Raw genomic sequence first — 20,785 nt, forward strand, 5'->3', positions numbered from 1 at the left:
GACAATAGAATATGACTCATAGTAACACCAATGGAAGTTATATGCATATTCTCGCACAATGTAAACAAGAAATATTTAACAAAAATAGTCGCTTCAAATATACACTCACCGAGCACTTTATTAGGTATTTATGACTTATTTTTTAGACTTCTCCTGCTGTAGCCTGTCCACTTACTTATAATGCGTTGTGTGTTCAGAGAAGCTCTTCTGCATACCACTGTTGTAATGTATGGTTATTTGCGTTATTTGCCTTCCTGCCAGCTTTGACCAGGCGGGCCATTCTCCTCTGATGTCTCTCATTAACAAGGCGGTTCGGTCTGCAGAACTGCTGCTCACTGGATTTTCAGTTGTTTTTTGCACTATTCTTTGCAAAATCTAGAGACTAGTCTGTGTGAAAATCCCAGGAGATCAGCAGTTTCTGAGATACTCAAACTACCCTGTCTGTCACCAATAATCATTCCATGGTCAAAGTCACTTAGATCACATTTTTTCCCGATTCTGATGGTTGATGTGAATATTAACTGAAGCTCCTGGCCCGTATCTACATGATTGTATGCATTGCACTGCTGCCACACAATTAACTAATTCGATTATCACATTAATATGTAGGTGTAATAAAGTAATATTCCTAATAAAGTGCTCGGTGAGTGTATATTCCCAACATTTTTAAAGAGATATTCTGCTTTGTAGAGTTGCTCACCAGTGTGAGTGAGGTTTTATCCAGGAGGAATCCTGACAGAAGACGGATGCTGATGATCACCATGTTAGTTTCCTCCCGCCCACCATTGTACCTGTTGAACAAATCCAGCTGTTTCTTTTCTCTCTTACTTTTGAAAATAGCCAGTGGCTCTAAAATGTATACATTTTATAATAATTCATTATTATTATAGTTTTTATGATTCTTATTGTTCCTGTTATGATTTATTATACCTTCTACTTACAGTACTGTGCACAAGTCTTTATTACTCGACTTTATTAAATATATGTTTATTTTTTATCTGTTATTTTTGTATGTGTGTTAGTATAAAAGAACACAGTTGAGATTCCCAAATATTCATTTTCCAAAATATTTAATTTTACAGAGACATTTTTGTATTTAATTTAAATACATAACATGTTACTATAAGCAATTTACTACTTTTTACATAACTTGATCAAGGCTGTCTGAGATTAGAAGCAAGGAGCCAACCAAAGTCTCCTACATGGTCGGAACAACCTCCCCTGCTGATTGTTTTAGCCGATGTTGTCCTGCAGTTCTATATCTCAGAGAAGTGATGCAGTTTTAACGCCGAAGGGTGGATAAATGTTTAAATTATTCTGCCAAATTACTCAAATGTAATATAAAATGTTCAGTACATTTATTTTGGACCTTTCATTGAATTATTTTTTGAAAGAATCTTATCTGTACAGGATGTTATATATGTACCTCAGTACTGTATATTCCTATTATTATTACAATAATATGTGTGAAGGTTTATTGACCATTTATTTGTATATTTATCTCAATCAACGTCAAATAACAGTTTTCCGTGGACAGGAGATCTGTGTAAACATTTTTGACTTTATTTTAGCAGCTAAGTTTTCTCCGATATTTAGTAGCTCCTTATATTTACAAAAAAGTGTGTGTATGGTGTCCAAAGAACCTAAAATAATGTAGAGCAAGCTATAGCATATACAGTACATGCTGCTCGTAATACACCTTGCTGTTTTCCAACAGGAGATCGCATGCATTTTGTCCATACCAGATGCACACCTCAGCCAGGAACTGGCAGGTCTTACAGTATGGTCTAAATTCAGTACTATTTACTAAATTTACGTACTATGTTACCTGGAACCCAGACCCACTGGTGTGATCACTGCAAGAACAGAAGTAAACCCCACCTGACAAGTATATCAACTGTGAGAGATGTTTTCTTTGCACTGTTGCAGACCCCTGATGCGCTGGCGTTGATGGTGAAGGAGGAGAAGTCTGGAGGAGGGGGGATATTGTACTGCAGTGAGATCTGAAAGAGAGAAAGACATTTCAGGAAGACAGAAAAGATTAGAACACCCTTTGTGTCACAAGATGACACATCACTGCTGTTTCCTGACTGTTTCAATCACAAGTATGATCTATAGTAGCACTAATCTACACTCCAGTACCAGAGGTGGCAATGTGCCCAGTAGTGATAACAGCAGAGTTACTGTTCCCACAGAATCCAGTGCTGACCTGAGCAAATGCACAAGCCTCGCCCTCGGCCTTAATACTGTAGACTCCAGGCACCTCCTGCAGCTGCTCCTGCTGGTAGAGCAGTCTATTGTGCTCATCCACACGGAACTGCCTTTTATATCCACCTGTAGAGGTCACCATCACTGTGCTGGCACCTCCCTTACTGTAGGTGGCAGCAGCATACAGTGTCAGAGCCTGCAGGGCCACCACTGTATCCTGATGAGAATAAAAAGAGGGAGGTAAGAAGAAAAGGGGAAAGGATGGAAAGATATATGCAGGCTTACAAAATGAAAAAAAAACATTTAAAATGAGAAACAAATAGAAGAGAAATACATGTAAGAGAAAAAAGAGGGAGGACCTGTGTGGAGGAGAACCCGCCGTAGGGGTTCTGCTGGTCTGCCAGCCAGCGAACAACAGAGCTGGAGTAGCTCAAGTCAAAGTCAGCAAGGGGAGGCCCAGAGAGGAGTGCTAGGAGCACGTAGGAGGTCATCTCCACTGCTAGAGAGCCTTTTCCAGAAGCCCCAGCACGCTCCCAGTGACGGCCTTGTTCTAAAACAAGAGGCACAGATCATAACACGTCTGTCTATTCATCATTTATTTTATTCACCTTCATTTAACAAGGTAAAGTCTCTTTGAGATAAATAAATGAACCCACACATTTCACCCCACAAATTCATAGTGGTACAGACTACACAGAACACTGGCATGTTATACTCCTCATGTAACGTCATGTTCTATATTAAAACAGTTACTAGATTCATGCCTAGATTATAGCATTAGAAACGAAATCAGGGAGATACATTGAATTAAAATGGATCTCTTAGATCACATTAGATTGGTCACATTTTTGTGCGCAATTGTGCGAATTATCTTTCTAAGATATTTGTGCAAATCCACTGCTGTACACCTACCTGAACACAATTATATGAACTGACAACACTGAAAACTTAAGAAACAAGCTGCAGTTTTTAAGGTGCATGTGTCTCTGACAATGAAACAGTGAAGAGCTGCAACCTGTGGTGGTGTTACAAACTGTGGTGCTAGAAAGTGTTGACAGAGAGAGAGGGGCAGATGCCTGTGATAATGGCCACTTCGCCCAAACGGCCAATGAGACGAGTCCTCATTTCAATGTCCCCGGCCAGGGTGAAGGTGTAGGAGAGCAGGGCAGTGGCATAAGTGCTGTTGATCTGATCTGAGGCCAGTCTCAGACATGACAGGCTCCTGTGCACCATGGGATCCTGACACACAAAGAATATTAAAATGCATAAATCGATGTAATATACTGTAACTATTAATATTCTAATAGTTACTATTGTATATACACATAGCATAAACACTTGCTGAGCACTTTATTAGGAACAGCTGTACACCTACGCATTCATGCGATCATCTAATTAGCCAATTGTGTGGCATCAGTGCAATGCAAAAAATAACGCAGATACAGGTCAGGAGCTTCAATTAATGTTCACATCAACCATAAAAATTGGGAAGAAATTTCATCTCAGTGATTTCAACCGTGGTATGATTGGTGGTGCAAAATGGGCTCAGTATTTCTGTAATTGCTAATCTTCCAGGATTTTCAAATACAATAGTCTTCAAATACAAGAGTGCAAAAAACAAATACATTGAGTGAACAGCAGTTTTGCGGATCAAAACACCTTGTCGACGAGAGAGGTCAACAGAGAATGGCAAGACTGGTTCCAGCTGTCAGAAAGGCTACGGTAACTCAGATAACCACTCAGTACAATTGTGGTGAGCAGCATCTCAGAATGCACAACATGTTGAACCTTGAGACAGATGGGCTACAACAGCCGAAGACCACAAGGCTGCAGTGGGCACAGGCTTACCAAAACTGCACAGTTGAAGACTGGAAGAACGTAGCCTGGTCTGATGAATGTTGATTTCTGCTGAGTCAGATGGTAGGGTAGGATTTTGGCACCAACAGCATGAATCCATGGACCCAACCTGCCTTGTGTCAACAGTCCAGGTTGGTGGCAGTGGTGTAATGGTGTGGGGAATGTCCTCTTGGCACACTTTGGGCTCGTTAATACCATTCCATTAAATCATTGCTTGAATGCCACAGCCTATTTAAGTATTGTTGCTGACCGTGTGTATCCCTTCATGGCCACAATGTACCCATCTTCTCATGGCTACTTCCAGCATGACAATACACCATGTCACACAGCAAAAGTAATCTCAGACTGGTTTCAAGGACATGGCAATGAGTTCAGTGTTCTTCAGTGGCCTTCCCAGTCACCAGATCTGAATCCCTTGGGATGTGGTGGAATGGGAGATTTGCAGCATGCATGTGCAGCTGACAAATCAGCAGAAATTGTGGGATTCAATCACGGCAACATGGAACAGAATCTTCAAAGAATGTTTTCAACATTGTGTGGAATCCATGCCACAAAGAATTGATATTGTTTTGAGAGCAAAGGGAGGCCCTACCCAGTATCAGTAGAGTGGTCCTAATAAAGTGCTCAGTGAGAGTATATTCCCATATTCAATTTTAACTTAATTTTTTTACATTTTATTCTGAGCTTGAAATGAACACCCAGCCATGGTTAAAGTAGCTTTCCTACTTTGCTTTTGTTGTGTTCATTACTTAATGAAATTAGTGAAGCTAACTAGCTCCATATTCCTTCCCAATTTCTGGTTTCAACGCAGCCTCTAGTAGCCAGGTCGTTGGAACGAGCAAGGTTATATTTGAACCAATCAACAATGTTTGGAAATTCTCCAAAAATGAAACGACTGGCAAAGTCTTTCACTTTGAGAAGACATATCAGATTGTCCACAAGGTCATATTCTCAACAAGTATGAACACCAAAACATGGAATTTCTCTTCAGATGTATCCAACAGGATAAACAATTTACTTGGCTGTACTGTTTGCGTTCCAACCGTGCCAATATCCACGACATACTCAGGGCTAAAGGGAATATTCATCTTTTAAAATTACTCGCGTTTGTAGATCACACCTTTAGTAGCCTACCAAAGTGAGCGAGTTTAAAGTGTCCTTTGATTTGCAGCAGGAACGAAAAAAATACAACTTTTAGGCAACATCCTCGGATCGAAATACCACACCAAACCCCGACGAAGAAAATGATGACTCATAACGATAGTTTAAATCCCTGCACGTTATCTGGCAGTGTCCTGATAAACGTCTCCAACAAAAACAAATGACTTGTGTGTGTCAGTGTCGTCTGGTGTAACGTAAACTAGGAAGCTAGCTAACGTTAAATGCAAAGGTGATACATCATTCCTACAAACGTTAAATTAAATTTTAAAGTTAATGCCTTCGATAGTGAAGTGGGGGATACATTATTGATAGCTAACGTTCACAACACCGTTGCTTAGCAGCCAACTTCTGCTGTTCAGCGGAAGAATACATTTACCTGAAAAACATAGTTCCATTAAAAATTCATTTATTTAAAGTTTGTCTCTTCTTTCTTTCGTGAAATTTCCATTTCCTGTATTATTTAGTATTTTTCACACAATGATTTCATTGTGTCATTAGACAGGGTGTAATATTAGAAAAAGGGAACCTGAGAAAAAACTGAACACATTTCTAAAATGTCTATTTCTTTTCTTCAATTAAAAGTCTTATCAAACACCCAAATCACTTCTGTGAAAAGACCTGCAGGCCTCGCTAGCCTCAACTATATCAGTGTTCATGATATAGAACACTAGATTACAGATACAGTACAGATGTCGTCCAGGTTTGATGGAGTACTCACAGTTCTGTTAGTGCCCAGCTCAAGGAGTGCTGCGGTAACATAGGCTGTCAACATCACCTCATCGCTGACTCCACCCTGTAAGTGGACACAACATACCATTGGAAAGACTGGGGAGTTCTGGAGACACAGACATAGAAGGTACTGTATGTATGAAATATGCAGATTCGTGAAGATTGCAAGAACATATCCAGGGGGAGAGAGCTACTGTATAATATGGAAGAGAGCATCCTCTCATTTGTGTGTGCGTCTTTTTGCTTGCTGGTATGACTGTGCAAATGTGAGATACTGCCTGTGCAGCTGCTTATATGTGATTGTGTGTGTGTGCATTTCTGTGTATTCTCTTTCAGCTCACCTTCATTCCATTGTGAAAGAGCTTCCCCACAGACTTTATGCAGCCATCTTCTTGTTGCTGCTGGCTGAGCCATAGCTTGGCACTGGTAATGTATTCTGGGTCAATGAAGATGTATCGCGTTGCGCCTCCAAAAGACTTCATCACAAATGCAGTGAGCCTGGACACACAGATACAGGTACTGCAAATGTCAGCTTCGAAACCCTGTACTACCCTGTACTACCCTCCCTGGTGGGAGATAAATGTCAAATTTTTTGTGTGGAGTCTTGCCAGGTAGAGCTTCTTAAAGTGACTGTTAAGTTAAGTTAAATTGTGACTGAATGGATTCAGACTACATTGCATGGGGTTATTATGGTATGTATTGAGCATCAGCAAAATTAGAGAAAGCATTTCAATATTGACTTACAGTCCCCTCCAAAAGTATTGGAACAGCAAGGTTGTTTTTGCTATCCACTCACTGAAGACAATTGGGTTTGAGGTCAAAATATGGACATGAGACATCAGCTTTTAATTCCCGGAATTTGAATCTTGATTTGTTAAACAATTTCGAACATATCACCCTTTGAATCAGACCACCCAATTAGTGAGCAAAAGTATTGGATTGGAACAAAATTCATGAGACAATCATAACCTCTAGTAATGACACACATTGTGCATGCTCATACTGTAATGGTGTTCACTGTGTCTGTGCGCAGGTGAAGAGCGGTGATGGGACTCCCTCCTCTGTGTGAGGCTGAGGTGGACACTCAGACTAACCAGGTATTCCCTGAAGAGTCGCTCTCTCCAAAGGCACTGTAGGAGCCATCATTATGCTTGTAGTTCAGCTCCCGCTGATATCCTGCAGAAAACCGAGATTACTGAGAAGCTGATCCCCCCCATTTGTATATTGCTACAGAGAAGATAAACATATAAGCTCTGAGTGGATGTGCTTGGATGCTGTTAAAGCAATCTGAGCACATTTCCAAGTCAGACAACCTTGTGATCCCTCCACAATATAATAGCCAGCCAATGAGATACCAGCTGTAGAGCCCAACCATGTCCCTCTCACCACTCTCCAGGAAGGTAATGGCCTTGTTCTTGATCTTCGATGTCAGCTGTTCTGTGGTCTCCAGGTACCTGAGGATATAGATGTTGGGGGCAAAAAGCAGCATGTTCTGTTCTCCACAGCCATATGGCATAGCCAACAGGCTGTCCAGATTCTTCATGGCACGGCCCATCAGATCGCCTGTCAGAGTAGGCAGACACCTGGTCAATACATACATTCATATACCAAAAAATCCCAACAAGTCATCCCGTATCAACCTCAACACACTCGCTCACACCCATATCCATGCAACCCAACACACTGGTATAATTAGAATTGCTTGCCATAAATGCAACAAACTATATTACATCTAAACTAATGTTGGAGGGTCCGGGGGGTTAATCTTAATTTATTTTTTCTTTCTAGTTTAATAGTTTCTCATATAATTGATCTCATGAAGGATATGATAGTATATGTTTTTCCATATATTTTAAAAACAAAAGATATATACTTAATAATTATAATTTTTTTAAAAATTAATTACATTTTTATGTGTTTCGGCCATCAAAATAGAAAGCACGTCATTGAACAATGGGATTTTTTGGGATACCTAGCAGTCCCCTATCAAAAACCAAGTTTGTAAAGGAAGTTTTAAGGCCAGAGCATCAAAGAATTACTAATCCCATATAAAAAAATAATTCTCTGGAGTATTATTTTATACTTTACCATACTTGGAGTATAAGTGAAGTTTAGGTAATTGCACTTCAGTTTGAATATTGTCAGTTTCCAATGTTGAGGGTTCAAGTCGTACCACCACCTGCATTTCTTTTGTTTGCTGGTCAGACAGGTGCCCATCCTGAAGTAGAACTTAATTTCAAGCATAAAATGCTGAGTAGGAAGGGAGAGTTTGCTCACCCAGGACGGAAAGAAAGGCTTTGGCAGAACCCTCCACAAAAACGTCTGGCAGCTCCAGAGAAACAGCCTTCTCCACAGCTCCCTCTGGTGGAGTGAGACGCAACATACAGACAGAATCAAGAGCTCCACCCAGCTTTCCCACCATCACTGCACTGTAAAGCAGTTTGCTGAGAAACAATTCCACAGTCATGTAATTGACGTCTTTAAGGGAAATTTTATAAATGAAAAAATATATTTGAAAAAAGGATTCAAGGATAATTTTTAAACTTCCTGTTTTTTGAAAGAGCATCTTCATGCTACAATAACAATGTAAATGTGTTCTTGATTTGTTTCAGTTTTGCATGGATATTTTTGCAGTTGTAGAAGAGAGGGAAAAGGTGAGACCTTGAGGACACAGCAGTGCATTGTGACTGATGGTCTGTTCAGTGCCCTCAGGCTGAAAAAGAGACACAGATCAGGGCATATTCACAAACACACCATGTCTAAAACCTCAACATAATCCTGTATCATATCCAGTAGCTGTACTTATCCGCACATCACAAAATATGAAATAGTAAATATGAGGACTACACATTTCCCATTTCAGAATCTCTGCAATATTTCTTAGAAATAGGGTGGTGTCTCGGTGGCGCAGCCTGCAGAGCACTGACCGCATGCTCATTGTGAGCTGCGACGTCAACGGTTTGAATCCGACCGTCTGACAATTTGTCGCATGTCTTTCCCTCTCTCTCGCCCCCATTCTTCCTGTCTCTATATACTGTCCAATAATGTTGAAAAAGGCCTAAAAAATATCTTTAAAAAAGAAATAAAATATATACTATAGATTTTACAACATTTGTTGGTAAAATGAATACAACAGAAAATAAAAGTGCCTTGAATGAAGTTGCTATTAACAGTGTGCTGTACAGGCAGAATGGTTTAACATTTATTGCAATGTTTTTATGCCCCTAGCCTTGGGGCGGCCTGTAGTGTAGTGGTTAAGGTAAAGGACTGGGACACGCAAGTGGTTCTAACCCCGGTGTAGCCACAATAAGATCTGCCGTTGGGCCCTTGAGCAAGGCCCTTAACCCTGCATTGCTCCAGGGGAGGTTTGTTTCCTGCTTAGTCTAATCAACTGTACGTCGCTCTGGATAAGAGCGTCTGCCAAATGCCATTAATGTAATGTAATGTAATGTAGTCTGTCCCTAGTAGAATGAGTCTGGTGTGCTGGGTGGTTTTAACTTTGATTGGAGGATTGGGAGCACCGGTGGGGAACCCTATACGAAGACTCCTGAGGGAGGAACTTGAAAAAAGAAACACCAGTATTTTGAATATTATTGCAATGTATGAATCCATTCTCAACAACTAACAACAATAAACAAACATGAGAGCATGACATTAACTGTCATCCTTACGAATGATATTGGTTATATACCAATATGATACCCCTGATACAGCAACTTGTCAGAATCATTTGTTTTAGTAAATATGTCCATGCCCATAACAATTGATTGACATGTCATGGGCAAAAGGTTTGCTGCATCAAAAAAAAGTGAGTTATCGGGGCTACCCTATGCATCCTCTTTGTCAACTGGATCAATTTTGTAGAAGAAACAAAAATCTTGTTTCTCCAAAAATGTTAAATGGTGGAAAATCGAAATAGTTGCCAACATTCTTTCTTAAAGAAAAGTAGTTCATCTGAAGGAGTAGGATCTACTTTAGGATTTAGGATTCTCCATTAACCACAGCGAAAGAGCGACACTCTTTGAAATCCTGCATATATGATATAGCTGCTATAGCGCCCCCTAAGAGTAACAGGAATTTAAACTTATTTGCATCTTCTAGTGTCACCTAGAGTATTGCCTGCCAAAATCGACAGGTGTCCACATAATTATGGACAACGTCTGTGTACCAAATTTGGTGAGGATCAGACATTGGGTTCTTGAGCTACAGCTGTGATTGTTCATTGTTATTTTAATGATTTGCTTATTTTAAAAAGACTTGTAGACTTACTGGACAGTGGAGGCAGTATTATTCTTGTGAGAATGCAGTCTTACCATGCTTTGTCTGTTCTTAATTATAGATAGATCATAGATGGCTGTGTGGTGTCTCACCTCCACAAGCAGGGTACGGACAACAGTGTCAATTCGTCCCCTCTCTGGCACGGTGACCACCTCATTGCCACATAGCTCCTCAGTGTTCAGGGCCTCTGCACTTACTGTAATGTTCACCCGACCTTAGAGAGGGTATGATAGAGCCTCATGTAAAGCCACAAGGGGAAAGGGGAGCAGTCTTGTGAAGGGGGGGGGGGGGTATTTTACTGGCTTCATGGATACACATTTCTAACCAACAATTGATTCTTGTATTATTTTCCAAACTAAAGGTTAAGCCGCGTGTAGAGCCCACAATAAGCCAACCTGAGGGGGCACTGTGACTCACCCAAAGTGGTGGCGGTGACGATCCAGGTGAAGGTCTCACTCTCCTCACCACAGAGACATCGCTTATACTGGCAGCCATCGCACGGCTGGCTTGTGAACTGTGCCGACTCTCTCAGGCTGACATGCACCTGTGAAACAGGATAAACACAAATGGTAAGAAGGAGAATTGAAGATGAGAACAGTCTGTTAGCCCATTGAGGCCACATTCCCCTGCCCTCTTCTCTTCTTCACTAGTGCCCCCTCTTGTCCTGCTGACAGATCTTGATCTGAAATAGCCACTGCAATCCAATTTATTATGAATCCCTTTAAAAAAATGTATTTGTTATTGTGCAGACAAGTATATCTCACATGCTAATTTAATGTGTAATATTAAATGACACATTATGAAATTTCAAATGACTCTAAACTAGCAGTTTAAAGTAGTTTTCTTCATAAATATGAACACCATTGTATGGTGTAGAGTATATTGCTTGTTGCAACCTATTCCCCAGTGAAGTGGTTTCCTAAATATGGGGCTAAACTTCTCAAAACAAACACATCCAGTGACGTCACTGAACATGTTTAGCCTGCATCTCCAGTCTGTGTTACCCAGAAGGTAACGGGCACTGAAACATCACCCTTGAACACAGAGACTGGTGTATGGGCAGCCACCCATCCAGGCGATCACATGGCACTCCAACAAAAATACTGTAATGTTAGCATACAGTTATCACGGAACCTACCTTGGCTAGCCTGAGTGATATGAGGAGAGTTCTGACTACAGCAGCAGAAGACTAATACGACTAATGAATAAGTGCTAATAACTACGTAATAAAGTTCTCACTGAGTATATGTACTGCTTTTGTGGGGTTTTTCGTGGCTCTTATTCGTCGGGACCACAGAGGGCCATGGTATAACCATGGCTGTGCACCGAGCAGTGGCTCACCATGATGCACTTGGAGAGGTAGTTGAAGACTGTGACCTTCAGTGGGAACATCTCTTCACGGATGACAGAGTATGGCAGCGTCAGGCTCACAAAGAAGGGCTGGAAGGCCGTGAGGATTGTGTTGGTGGCCAGCCCGAATCCTGCAGGAGAGTTGCAGAATCCACTTGCTGCCCATTTGGTAATAGTATCCGGGATGGTCTGCTCCACTTTTACTCTGCCTGAATCTCTGTTAGAAGAGAGGAGAAGGTGCTGAGCACATCAGGAAATGCTGTCAATTTGTGCTTACTTTCCTTGTCTGTCATGGAGGAAAGCTGGCTACCTTATGCCTGCAGAATAGTGTTAAAAAATTAAAATAATTGTGTCACTGTTGTGAAGGGAGTGCAGTATGTGGTTAGCTAACCTGAAAAATAGTAGCATTCACATATTTTGTTGAACATTTTTGCCTCGGTAACTCAGTGACAATATCCAGTAACTAGACCTATGGTTACTTAGCCATGTATAGCATTGCATTACCTGAACAAAAATGTTCCGGTAACATTAGCCCAGGCATTCTGGAACTTTATTCAGGCCAGCGTATTAATTTAGAATCGTGATTAAACTTAACCTGAAGAAACAGAATTGAGTATTTACCAAGACCATGGCATTAACTGAAGTAAATAGCATGAGATATGCAAATGATTTAAGCACTGGTGAAAATCTATAAGTGCCAGATTTACTAAGCCTTTTGCGAGTACGCACACATATGACACATCCTGCCCCAGAAACATACAACGTATGTATCAGGTGTATGGGCCTGCAAAGCAGTGTGCCTGCCATCTACCTGATTTATCACAAGGTTCACTTCTCTCCTTATTGCATATGTATTAGGGGATGATTGCATGAATAATGGGTGGAGATATTATAAGTATGGGTGATTATGTATTCCGTTGAATATAAAAAACAACATTGCTCTACTTTAAATTGTATTCATCATGTGCCGAAAAAGGTAAAACTGCTCTCAGGTCACTGCATGACACCGCAATTGTGTTTGATGTTAGTGTGGGTTGCTGCTGTAATGTAGTGGGGGATACTATCTGTAGAACATGATCATGTCTGGATAATTTATTGGGTACATAAATGAATGGAAGCGAGATTACTTGGAAGCGAAAATACTGGGGATGGTGCATGGGGGGTGGATGGTGCCCTTTTTTTTTCCAATTGAGCTCCTGTTCCCCAAAATGTCTGTGCACAGCCTTGCTTGCTACATTACGATTTCCCATTTTGATTAATTGAAATGATCATTCTTGCCACAGCTGGAACATCTACACATTTTGTCATTAAACAGGAGTTTAAACTGTGTCGATTAAGATCTGCCTCATTCGAAAAATGTGATGAGTAGGCAGTCCCATTTGCCGATTGTGTAATGAGCTGTAGCCTTCATAGATAAGATGTTAGTTTCACGCATAGTGTGAGTGCACCAACACACCTTCGCAGGCCGCATTTTCCACTGCCAGTTTCTTGTATGTAAATCTGGCCCTTAAAGTCTAAAGCCTTTCTGTCCTCACCCTTTTTAGATTTAAGCATTGATGTGCTATTGAATTTGAGCCATATTTGAGTTCCCTTTTTTCTGAATTATGTTCCAAGCAGTTTTGGTAAGCCTGTTGTTTGACCTATGTCTCTTACTGTTCTTATTTCTGACAAACAGAATTAAAGTTCAATCAAAAGCCAATAGTCAAGACTACATACTGAACATTCTTATATCATCACTAAGGAAGCAATTGAATAAACTTCATGAAACAATAAGCTTTTCAGCATACAGTAGGGTATTGTCGGCAGACCAGTTTGCCAGCTTACCAATCAGAAGGCTTGAATTAATATTAACCTGACCAGTCACTGCCTGGAATCAGTTGTCAATCACTTTCTAACGCAGCCAACAGACTACAAGTTTCTCTTTTTTTATTAGATTTTCCCTCCTCCTGTTAAATTCCGTGGTGTTTTGATGTGAGTTTGCGCAAAGATCGTGAATAAGGTATGCCAGCCGTTTTTGACAGTTAGCTGTGAACATTATTAGCTTGCTAAACAACGGAATAGTACGGTATGGCTCCACTTGTTGCAAAATACAGTCCCTTTAGCAGCTAATGCCATCACTGGGTGACTTGTCATATCTTAGCTAGCATGAAAAAAAACAAAAGTAATGAAAAAAATTACCAAACAATGTCATTTTTTTAGAATAATGTCATAGCTAGGTACTAGAAGAACTAGAAACTAGAATCCCGCAGAGAACAGTGTAACAAACAGTCAATGTAAAATGAATGAAGGAGATGAATCACACTTTATGTCGCCTGTACTCAAGTCGCACCATACAAAGTTTACTCAGCATTGAGAGTGTTCACACTGAAGATTGTTTCTAAAAATGGATGTACTTGTAGTCAAATTGTACACTTAATTGTCTAGTTTACCAATCCATAATTTGGTTTATGTTTTATCCTTTCCTCTATCTAGATTTATTCACATTATTTAACGGTCTGGAACATGGGACTGCAACCCAGGAGTGATCAATGAGAAATAAACACTGTCCTGAAAAGTACAAGCCTGTGTTCATATTCCTTATAGTACAAATCTGAGTTTTAAAAACCCAAAATACCACGTCGTGGGAAATTCTGATATTAGAGAATAGATAATCAATCTATGATAAGGACAAAAGGCATAACAGAAACTTTGTGAAGAAGTGTTGCACATGAAATATTGAATACATTTTTGAATGAGAGTTTTAAAATCCCAATTAGATCTGAGTGACTTAAAATACCATTACAGGAGCATAACCAATCGAATGAAGACAATAAACCATTACATTACAGTCATTTAGCAGACACTGTTATACAGAGGGACATACAATAAAGTGCAAATAAAGTGCGTTGAGGACCCAAGAGGAAAGTACAGTTCTGAATCCAAGAGTGAACAGGAAGATTTAAAATAACCTAGAGTAAATGGCTGAAAATCAATAGCTCAAGGCACTTGTCAGACATTGATCCTAGGGTGTATCTATCAACCCAGTGTGTGGCTAAATACTTTGTAGGACGGATCCCTTGGTTAATGATACACACCCTACCGGTACCAGGTCCCAAATCCAGGTCTCTGGAAAGAACGTGCGAAGGGTTTCCTCGGGTTCGAATGCCACTTGTGGGGAAAAGCTACCACCAAGACCAGCTCCAACTCCGGGTATAAAATTACCACCTTGCATAGGAAAACCTCCGGAAAAGAAGAAAAGAGAAAACAAACTATGGACAAATAAATGTACAATTTAGTGTCCTTTCTCACCCCCCACTCGACCTAGCTCCTGGTCCAAGCGATGGTTCTGTCCCGCCTGGACTACTGCAATTTCCTCTTGGCTGGCCTCCCAGCGTCCGCCATCAGACCCCTCCAACTTATCCAGAATGCAGCAGCTCGTCTGGTCTTCAACCTTCCCAAATACTCACACGTCACCCCCCTGCTTACTTCCCTCCACTGGCTGCCTGTCATGGCTCGCATCAAATTCAAAACATTGGTGCTAGCCTTCCAAGCAGTTAAGAGGTCTTCCCCAGCTTACCTACAAAAAATCATCAGACCCTACACCCCAGCCAGACCTCTTCGTTCAGCCTCCACAGGCCGCTTGGCACCTCCCCCTCTCCGAACCTCCACCTCACGCTCACGACTACTGTCTGTTCTGGTTCCACGGTGGTGGAATGAACTCCCCATTGAGGTCAGAACTGTACAATCTCTCCCCACCTTCAAACGCAAACTGAAGACGCACCTCTTCAAGCAGCACCTCTCCCCATCCCTCCCTACCTCCCTGTGATCCTTAATTGTTGTCTTTGTGATTTACTTTGTGTTTTGGTATTTTTAGTTGGCTAGGTAAGCAGTATTTGGATAGTTAAGTTTGGTCACTTTTGCTTTGTTGTTTGTTCATTTGTTGTTTAAAAAAAAAAAAAAAAAAAATAGGCCCTGGTCCTTATCTTTGTTGTACGGGTAGCAATTGAAATTGTACTTCCCTCTAGGGTCTTTCTGCGCACTTAGCCCTGGTTATGGGTATGCACTTTGTTGTACGTCGCTCTGGATAAGACCGTCTGCCAAATGCCAATAATGTAATGTAATGTAAATTGATTTCCGTGGTCCTTTCAAGGTATTTTAGGGGTGTCAATTTATGCTCATCATAAGTGTTGTGCAAAAGCTTTTTGTTTACGATTGATTGCTATTTATCAACGTACACATGTGGATACGAAAGAAAGCTTTGTCTACTCCTGTTTGATAAACCCGGCTGAATTTGAGTTTCCAATCAGACATAAATTTGCACACAGAGTTACGAAAATATTGATAAATGAGGCCCAGGGAGTCCCCAGTCTAATGACCAATGTTCCACTTCCTTTATTGTCGTCTCATTGGCTCAGGCAGTAAGAGCAGTCATCTCATTGGCTCAGGCAGTAAGAGCAGTCATCTCATTGGCTCAGGCAGTAAGAGCAGTCGTCTGACAGTCGGAGGGTTGCGATCCCCCGCCCGGGCTGTGTCTAAGTGTCCCTGAGCAAGACACCCAACCCCCAAATGCTCCTGACGAGCTGGTCGGCACCTTGCATGGCAGCCAATCGCCGTCGGTGTGTGAGTGTGTGAGTGTGTGTATGAATGGGTGAATGAGAAGCATCAATTGTACAGCTTTGGATGAAGGCGCTATATACAGTGGTGTGAAAAAGTGTTTGCCCCCTTCCTGATTTCTTATTTTTTTGCATGTTTGTCACACTTAAATGTTTCAGATCATCAAACAAATTTAAATATTAGTCAAAGACAACACAAGTAAACACAAAATGCAGTTTTTAAATGAAGGTTTTTATTATTAAGGGAGAAGAAATCCAAACCTACATGGCCCTGTGTGATTGCCCCCTAAACCTAATAACTGGTGGGGCCACCCTTAGCAGCAACAACTGCAATCAAGCATTTGCGATAACTTGCAATGAGTCTCTTACAGCGCTGTGGAGGAATTTTGACCCACTCATCTTTGCAGAATTGTTGTAATTCAGCCACATTGGAGGGTTTTCGCGCATGAACCGCCTTTTTAAGGTCATGCCACAGCATCTCAATAGGATTCAGGTCAGGATTTTGACTAGGCCACTCCAAAGTCTTCATTTTGTTTTTCTTCAGCCATTCAGAGGTGGACTTGCTGGTGTGTTTTGGATCATTGTCCTGCTGCAGAACCCAAGTTTGTTTCAGCTTGAGGTCACAAACAGATGGCCGGACATTCTCCTTCAGGATTTTTTGGTGGACAGCAGAATTCATGGTTCCATTTATCACAGCAAGTCTTCCAGGTCCTGAAGCAGCAAAACAGCCCCAGACCATCACACTACCACCACCATATTTTACTGTTGGTATGATGTTCTTTTTCTGAAATGCGGTGTTACTTTTACGCCAGATGTAATGGGACACACACCTTCTGTTGGGAGACAGACAAATTTGTGTATTGGACCACTTCACATATGATAGGACCCAGTGGAGGCTCCTCCATAGAGGTGGAGGAGGCCTGGCCTCCCCAATAATTTGAGAGAAGAGAGAGATTTAAAAAAAACAATAAATATATTTATTTTATTTATTTATTTTAACAAAAAACATATTTTTTATTTTTTATATTCATATTATTTTAGTTTTGTTCATAAATCTAAATTTTCCCATGGCTAAAACCCAATATTGCAATTGTAAAGCAACAGGCCAGATTTCCCTATCAGTTTGTATTAAGGGAGGCCAGGCCTCCCCTAGGAAATGAGATTCTCATAGAAGTCAATGTAATGCATTTTTTTTCATGCCAATATGTGATTGGCCAGATCACTGAAAATGGGTGGGCAACGGAGGCCTGGCCTCACCATGCATTGTGTCCAGGGCTGAAAGATTGACATTTTGTTCGTCCAATCACATGCTACTGGTTCATTTGGAATCAACTATCCTTTCCTTTCCTATTCAACACAGAAGCCATTTTGAGAATTCGCTAGTCACTTCAGTCAAACAAACACTCGCCATAGTGGCTACGAGTGTCCTATCAACTTGTGCTTTTCAGGAAATTTAGAGAACACCCCTGGCTATCATCCCTGGAGTTTATACCTCATTTGGCAAACACTTTTGCTTAAAACTACCTCGGAAGTCGGCGAGATTCTAGCGCAATTTGAGATCTTGGGCTGGAGATATGCAGATTCCAGATACTAGGGAGTGAGAATGACATTCAATAGGTCATGTTAGACACCATTTGGGATTTATTGAACAGTTTTATTTTTAATGTAGTCCATTTCGTTTTATTACAAGTCAATTTAATAATCTTCCATATCAAATTACCGAATTGTTGCTCTGTGAGGAAATTCACTCTAAATACGAATAGAGTGCTGCCCTCTAGTGGATAACGTTAACGTTAGATAAAGCCAACTGGAACCATATTTTTACATATTTTCTATTAAATATATTGAATAAAACTACATATGATAAAGAAAGTGTTATCTTATCTTTTTTATATGCTAAACTTGATTAAATTGGTGATTACATGTTGAAGCTGTAGAAGAATGAAAAATGTAAGCTAAACAAAATTGTTTTTAACTACATAATTAAAATTCCTGCCTTTTACACATGTTCACTTGGCATTTATATTACATCCAAATGTCATTTCTCAGCTTAATTATCAGGCAGGCTCATAGACTTACAGCAATGTAATTTCTTCAGGAAGGCACAAGGCTAAGAACTTTCTGACTGTAGCTTACACTCCAAATAGTATGCCTTTGGCCAGCACAAAGACAGATAAGAGAACAGGGAACATTCCATCGCGAGTGAAGTGAGCAAGCGGAAAAAAATGGCCTCCTCAATTCTGGAAGTCACCAGCCTCCACTGATATGACCGCTATCAGTTTCAAGGTTCCTCCTCTGGCGATTTTCCACTGGACTCCAGGGGGGAGCGGGGCAAGGCCTCACAACCATTAAGGATTTGAATGGCCCAATCCGAGGTGCTCGGGATAGGCGCAATTCCTTACCACCAATCAGAGGTTACACTTGGATTTGTAGACATATTTGAATATATGCAAATGTGATCCTTTAAAACATCCCAAACACCATTGCTCTTTGGAACATTTTCCTCATTGTAATAAACTTTCCTGTTTTCTAATGACGAACATCGGATCTGCTTCTTCCTGTGACAACGGTCATCTTACTGGTTCCTGGTAAAACTTTGTTTTACTAACAAATTCCAAAAAGTTCAACTTTTGTCTCGTCAGACCACAGAGTAATTTTCCAAAAGTCTTGGGGATCATCAAGATGTTTTCTGGCAAAATTGAGACGAGCCTTAATGTTCTTTTTGCTCAGCAGTGGCTTTCGTCTTGGAACTCCATGCAGGCCATTTTTGCCCAGTCTCTTTCTTATGGTGGATTCATGAACACTGACCTTAACTGAGGCAAGTGAGGCCTGCAGTTCTTTGGATGTTGTTGTGGGGTCTTTTGTGACCTCTTGGATGAGTCGTCGCTGCGCTCTTGGGGTAATTTTGGTCGGCCGGCCACTCCTGGGAAGGTTCACCACTGTTCCATGTTTTCGCCATTTGTGGATAATGGCTCTCACTGTGGTTCGCTGGAGTCCCAAAGCTTTAGAAATGGCTTTATAACCTTTTCCAGACTGATAGATCTCAATTACTTTCTTTCTCATTTGTTCCTGAATTTCTTTAGATCTCGGCATGATGTCTAGCTTTTGAGAATCATTTGGTCTACTTCACTTGTCAGGCAGGTCCTATTTAAGTGATTTCTTGATTGAGAACAGGTATGGCAGTAATCAGGCCTGGGTGTGGCTAGAGAAATTGAACTTGTGGTTTGATAAACCACAGTTAAGTAATGTTTTAACAGGGGGGGCAATCACTTTTTCACACAGGGCCATGTAGGTTTGGATTTTTTTTCTCCCTTAATAATAAAAACCTTCATTTAAAAATTGCATTTTGTGTTTACTTGTGTTGTCTTTGACAAATTTTTAAATCTGTTTGATGATCTGAAACATTTAAGTGTGACAAACATGCAAAAAAATAAGAAATCAGGAATATCCAATTATAGAGCCTACTCCCAACCCCTAGAGCTTTATTAGGAGACCATCCCTCCACAACAAACTGTCACAAGAACCTCTTTCATTGCAAGGGCCTTCCTTATCAGTGTGGATGGAAACCATCCATAGACCTCTACTGTCCAAGAAATAATATAGTCAATTTACAAGTGAAAACATCACTGCCATGCCCACTCGGTGGTCTTTTGACGGTGCATTCCCAAAAGGCTGTTCTAACAGTGCTTTTCACAGACATCCCTCCCAGAATTCAGCACCTGCTCCGTGATACCCGAAAAATAGCAATGTTCACCAAAGACAAAGTTTAGAAATGTGCATTTGCAAATTGACGGACAATCGCAAATTAAGCAACTGAAGAGTGAACAGTGCAGGTGAGGTCAGTCGTGTGGGGTGCCACTCTGGGGGTGGCCAAATTTATAGGGGGCACCTGCCACCACAGGCCCCGCCTTGGACACATTCCCCTGAAGTGCCCCAGAATGCCTTTTGGTATCTAATACAGACAGAGCCAGTAAGATCCTAATAACGGGTGTGCTGTCATCTCTGACCTAGTGGTCCAGGACAGCCATCGTCATGTGTAATGAAGGGTTCACATACAGATCTGCTTCTGTGAGTCTGAAACTATTTATTCAACATAAGGTGAGGTTATCGATAACGTTAGCTAGCTAGTTTGCTTTCATAAGGATGTTATAGTTGTGTAAGTCAGCATCCTTACTCTAGCTATTGATAGTTCATATACTAAGAAAATTCAGTCTCATAAGATAGGCGTGCATCAGGGAGGTAGCTATGGTAAGCAACAACAATGTGTGGAAAATGGGGGCACGGTCTGTCAGTCATAGCTAATTGACAGTTCCCATTACCAGACGGTTTGGGTGAGCTTTTATAGTGGGAAATTTAGGCCAAATAAGCTTTGAATGCATTTAACTGACTGACTAAGAATGAAAAATTATGCACATTTACTGTTGCCTAAACAACTGTCAAGTGTCACATTCAACCACCATGTTAGATTACATTTCATTATTGGCATTTGGCAGATGCTCTTATCCAGAGCAACGTACAGTTGATTAGACTAAGCAGGAGACAATCCTCCCCTGGAGCAATGCAGGGTTAAGGGCCTTGCTCAAGCGCCCAACAGCTGTGCAGATCATATT

At 40.9% G+C, this 20,785-nt stretch overlaps 1 protein-coding gene across 1 annotated transcript in view; it reads right to left on the reverse strand.

The window, feature by feature from the left end:
- Positions 1-20,785, reverse strand: part of LOC133132561 (alpha-2-macroglobulin-like) — a 39,379-nt gene that overhangs the window by 4,415 nt on the left and 14,179 nt on the right. The window contains exons 18-32 of the mRNA XM_061248041.1: positions 14,658-14,802; positions 11,575-11,800; positions 10,651-10,777; positions 10,326-10,447; positions 8,617-8,668; positions 8,233-8,316; positions 7,342-7,518; positions 7,050-7,131; positions 6,297-6,453; positions 5,945-6,019; positions 3,285-3,447; positions 2,568-2,758; positions 2,210-2,425; positions 1,882-2,003; positions 701-791 (exon numbers count right to left, since the gene is read on the reverse strand). Coding sequence (XP_061104025.1) covers positions 701-791; positions 1,882-2,003; positions 2,210-2,425; positions 2,568-2,758; positions 3,285-3,447; positions 5,945-6,019; positions 6,297-6,453; positions 7,050-7,131; positions 7,342-7,518; positions 8,233-8,316; positions 8,617-8,668; positions 10,326-10,447; positions 10,651-10,777; positions 11,575-11,800; positions 14,658-14,802 — 2,030 coding nt within the window. The remainder of the gene's footprint in view (positions 1-700; positions 792-1,881; positions 2,004-2,209; positions 2,426-2,567; positions 2,759-3,284; positions 3,448-5,944; positions 6,020-6,296; positions 6,454-7,049; positions 7,132-7,341; positions 7,519-8,232; positions 8,317-8,616; positions 8,669-10,325; positions 10,448-10,650; positions 10,778-11,574; positions 11,801-14,657; positions 14,803-20,785) is intronic.

This window comes from Conger conger, chromosome 7 (genome assembly GCF_963514075.1).
Source record: "Conger conger chromosome 7, fConCon1.1, whole genome shotgun sequence".
Lineage (NCBI taxonomy): Eukaryota > Metazoa > Chordata > Actinopteri > Anguilliformes > Congridae > Conger > Conger conger.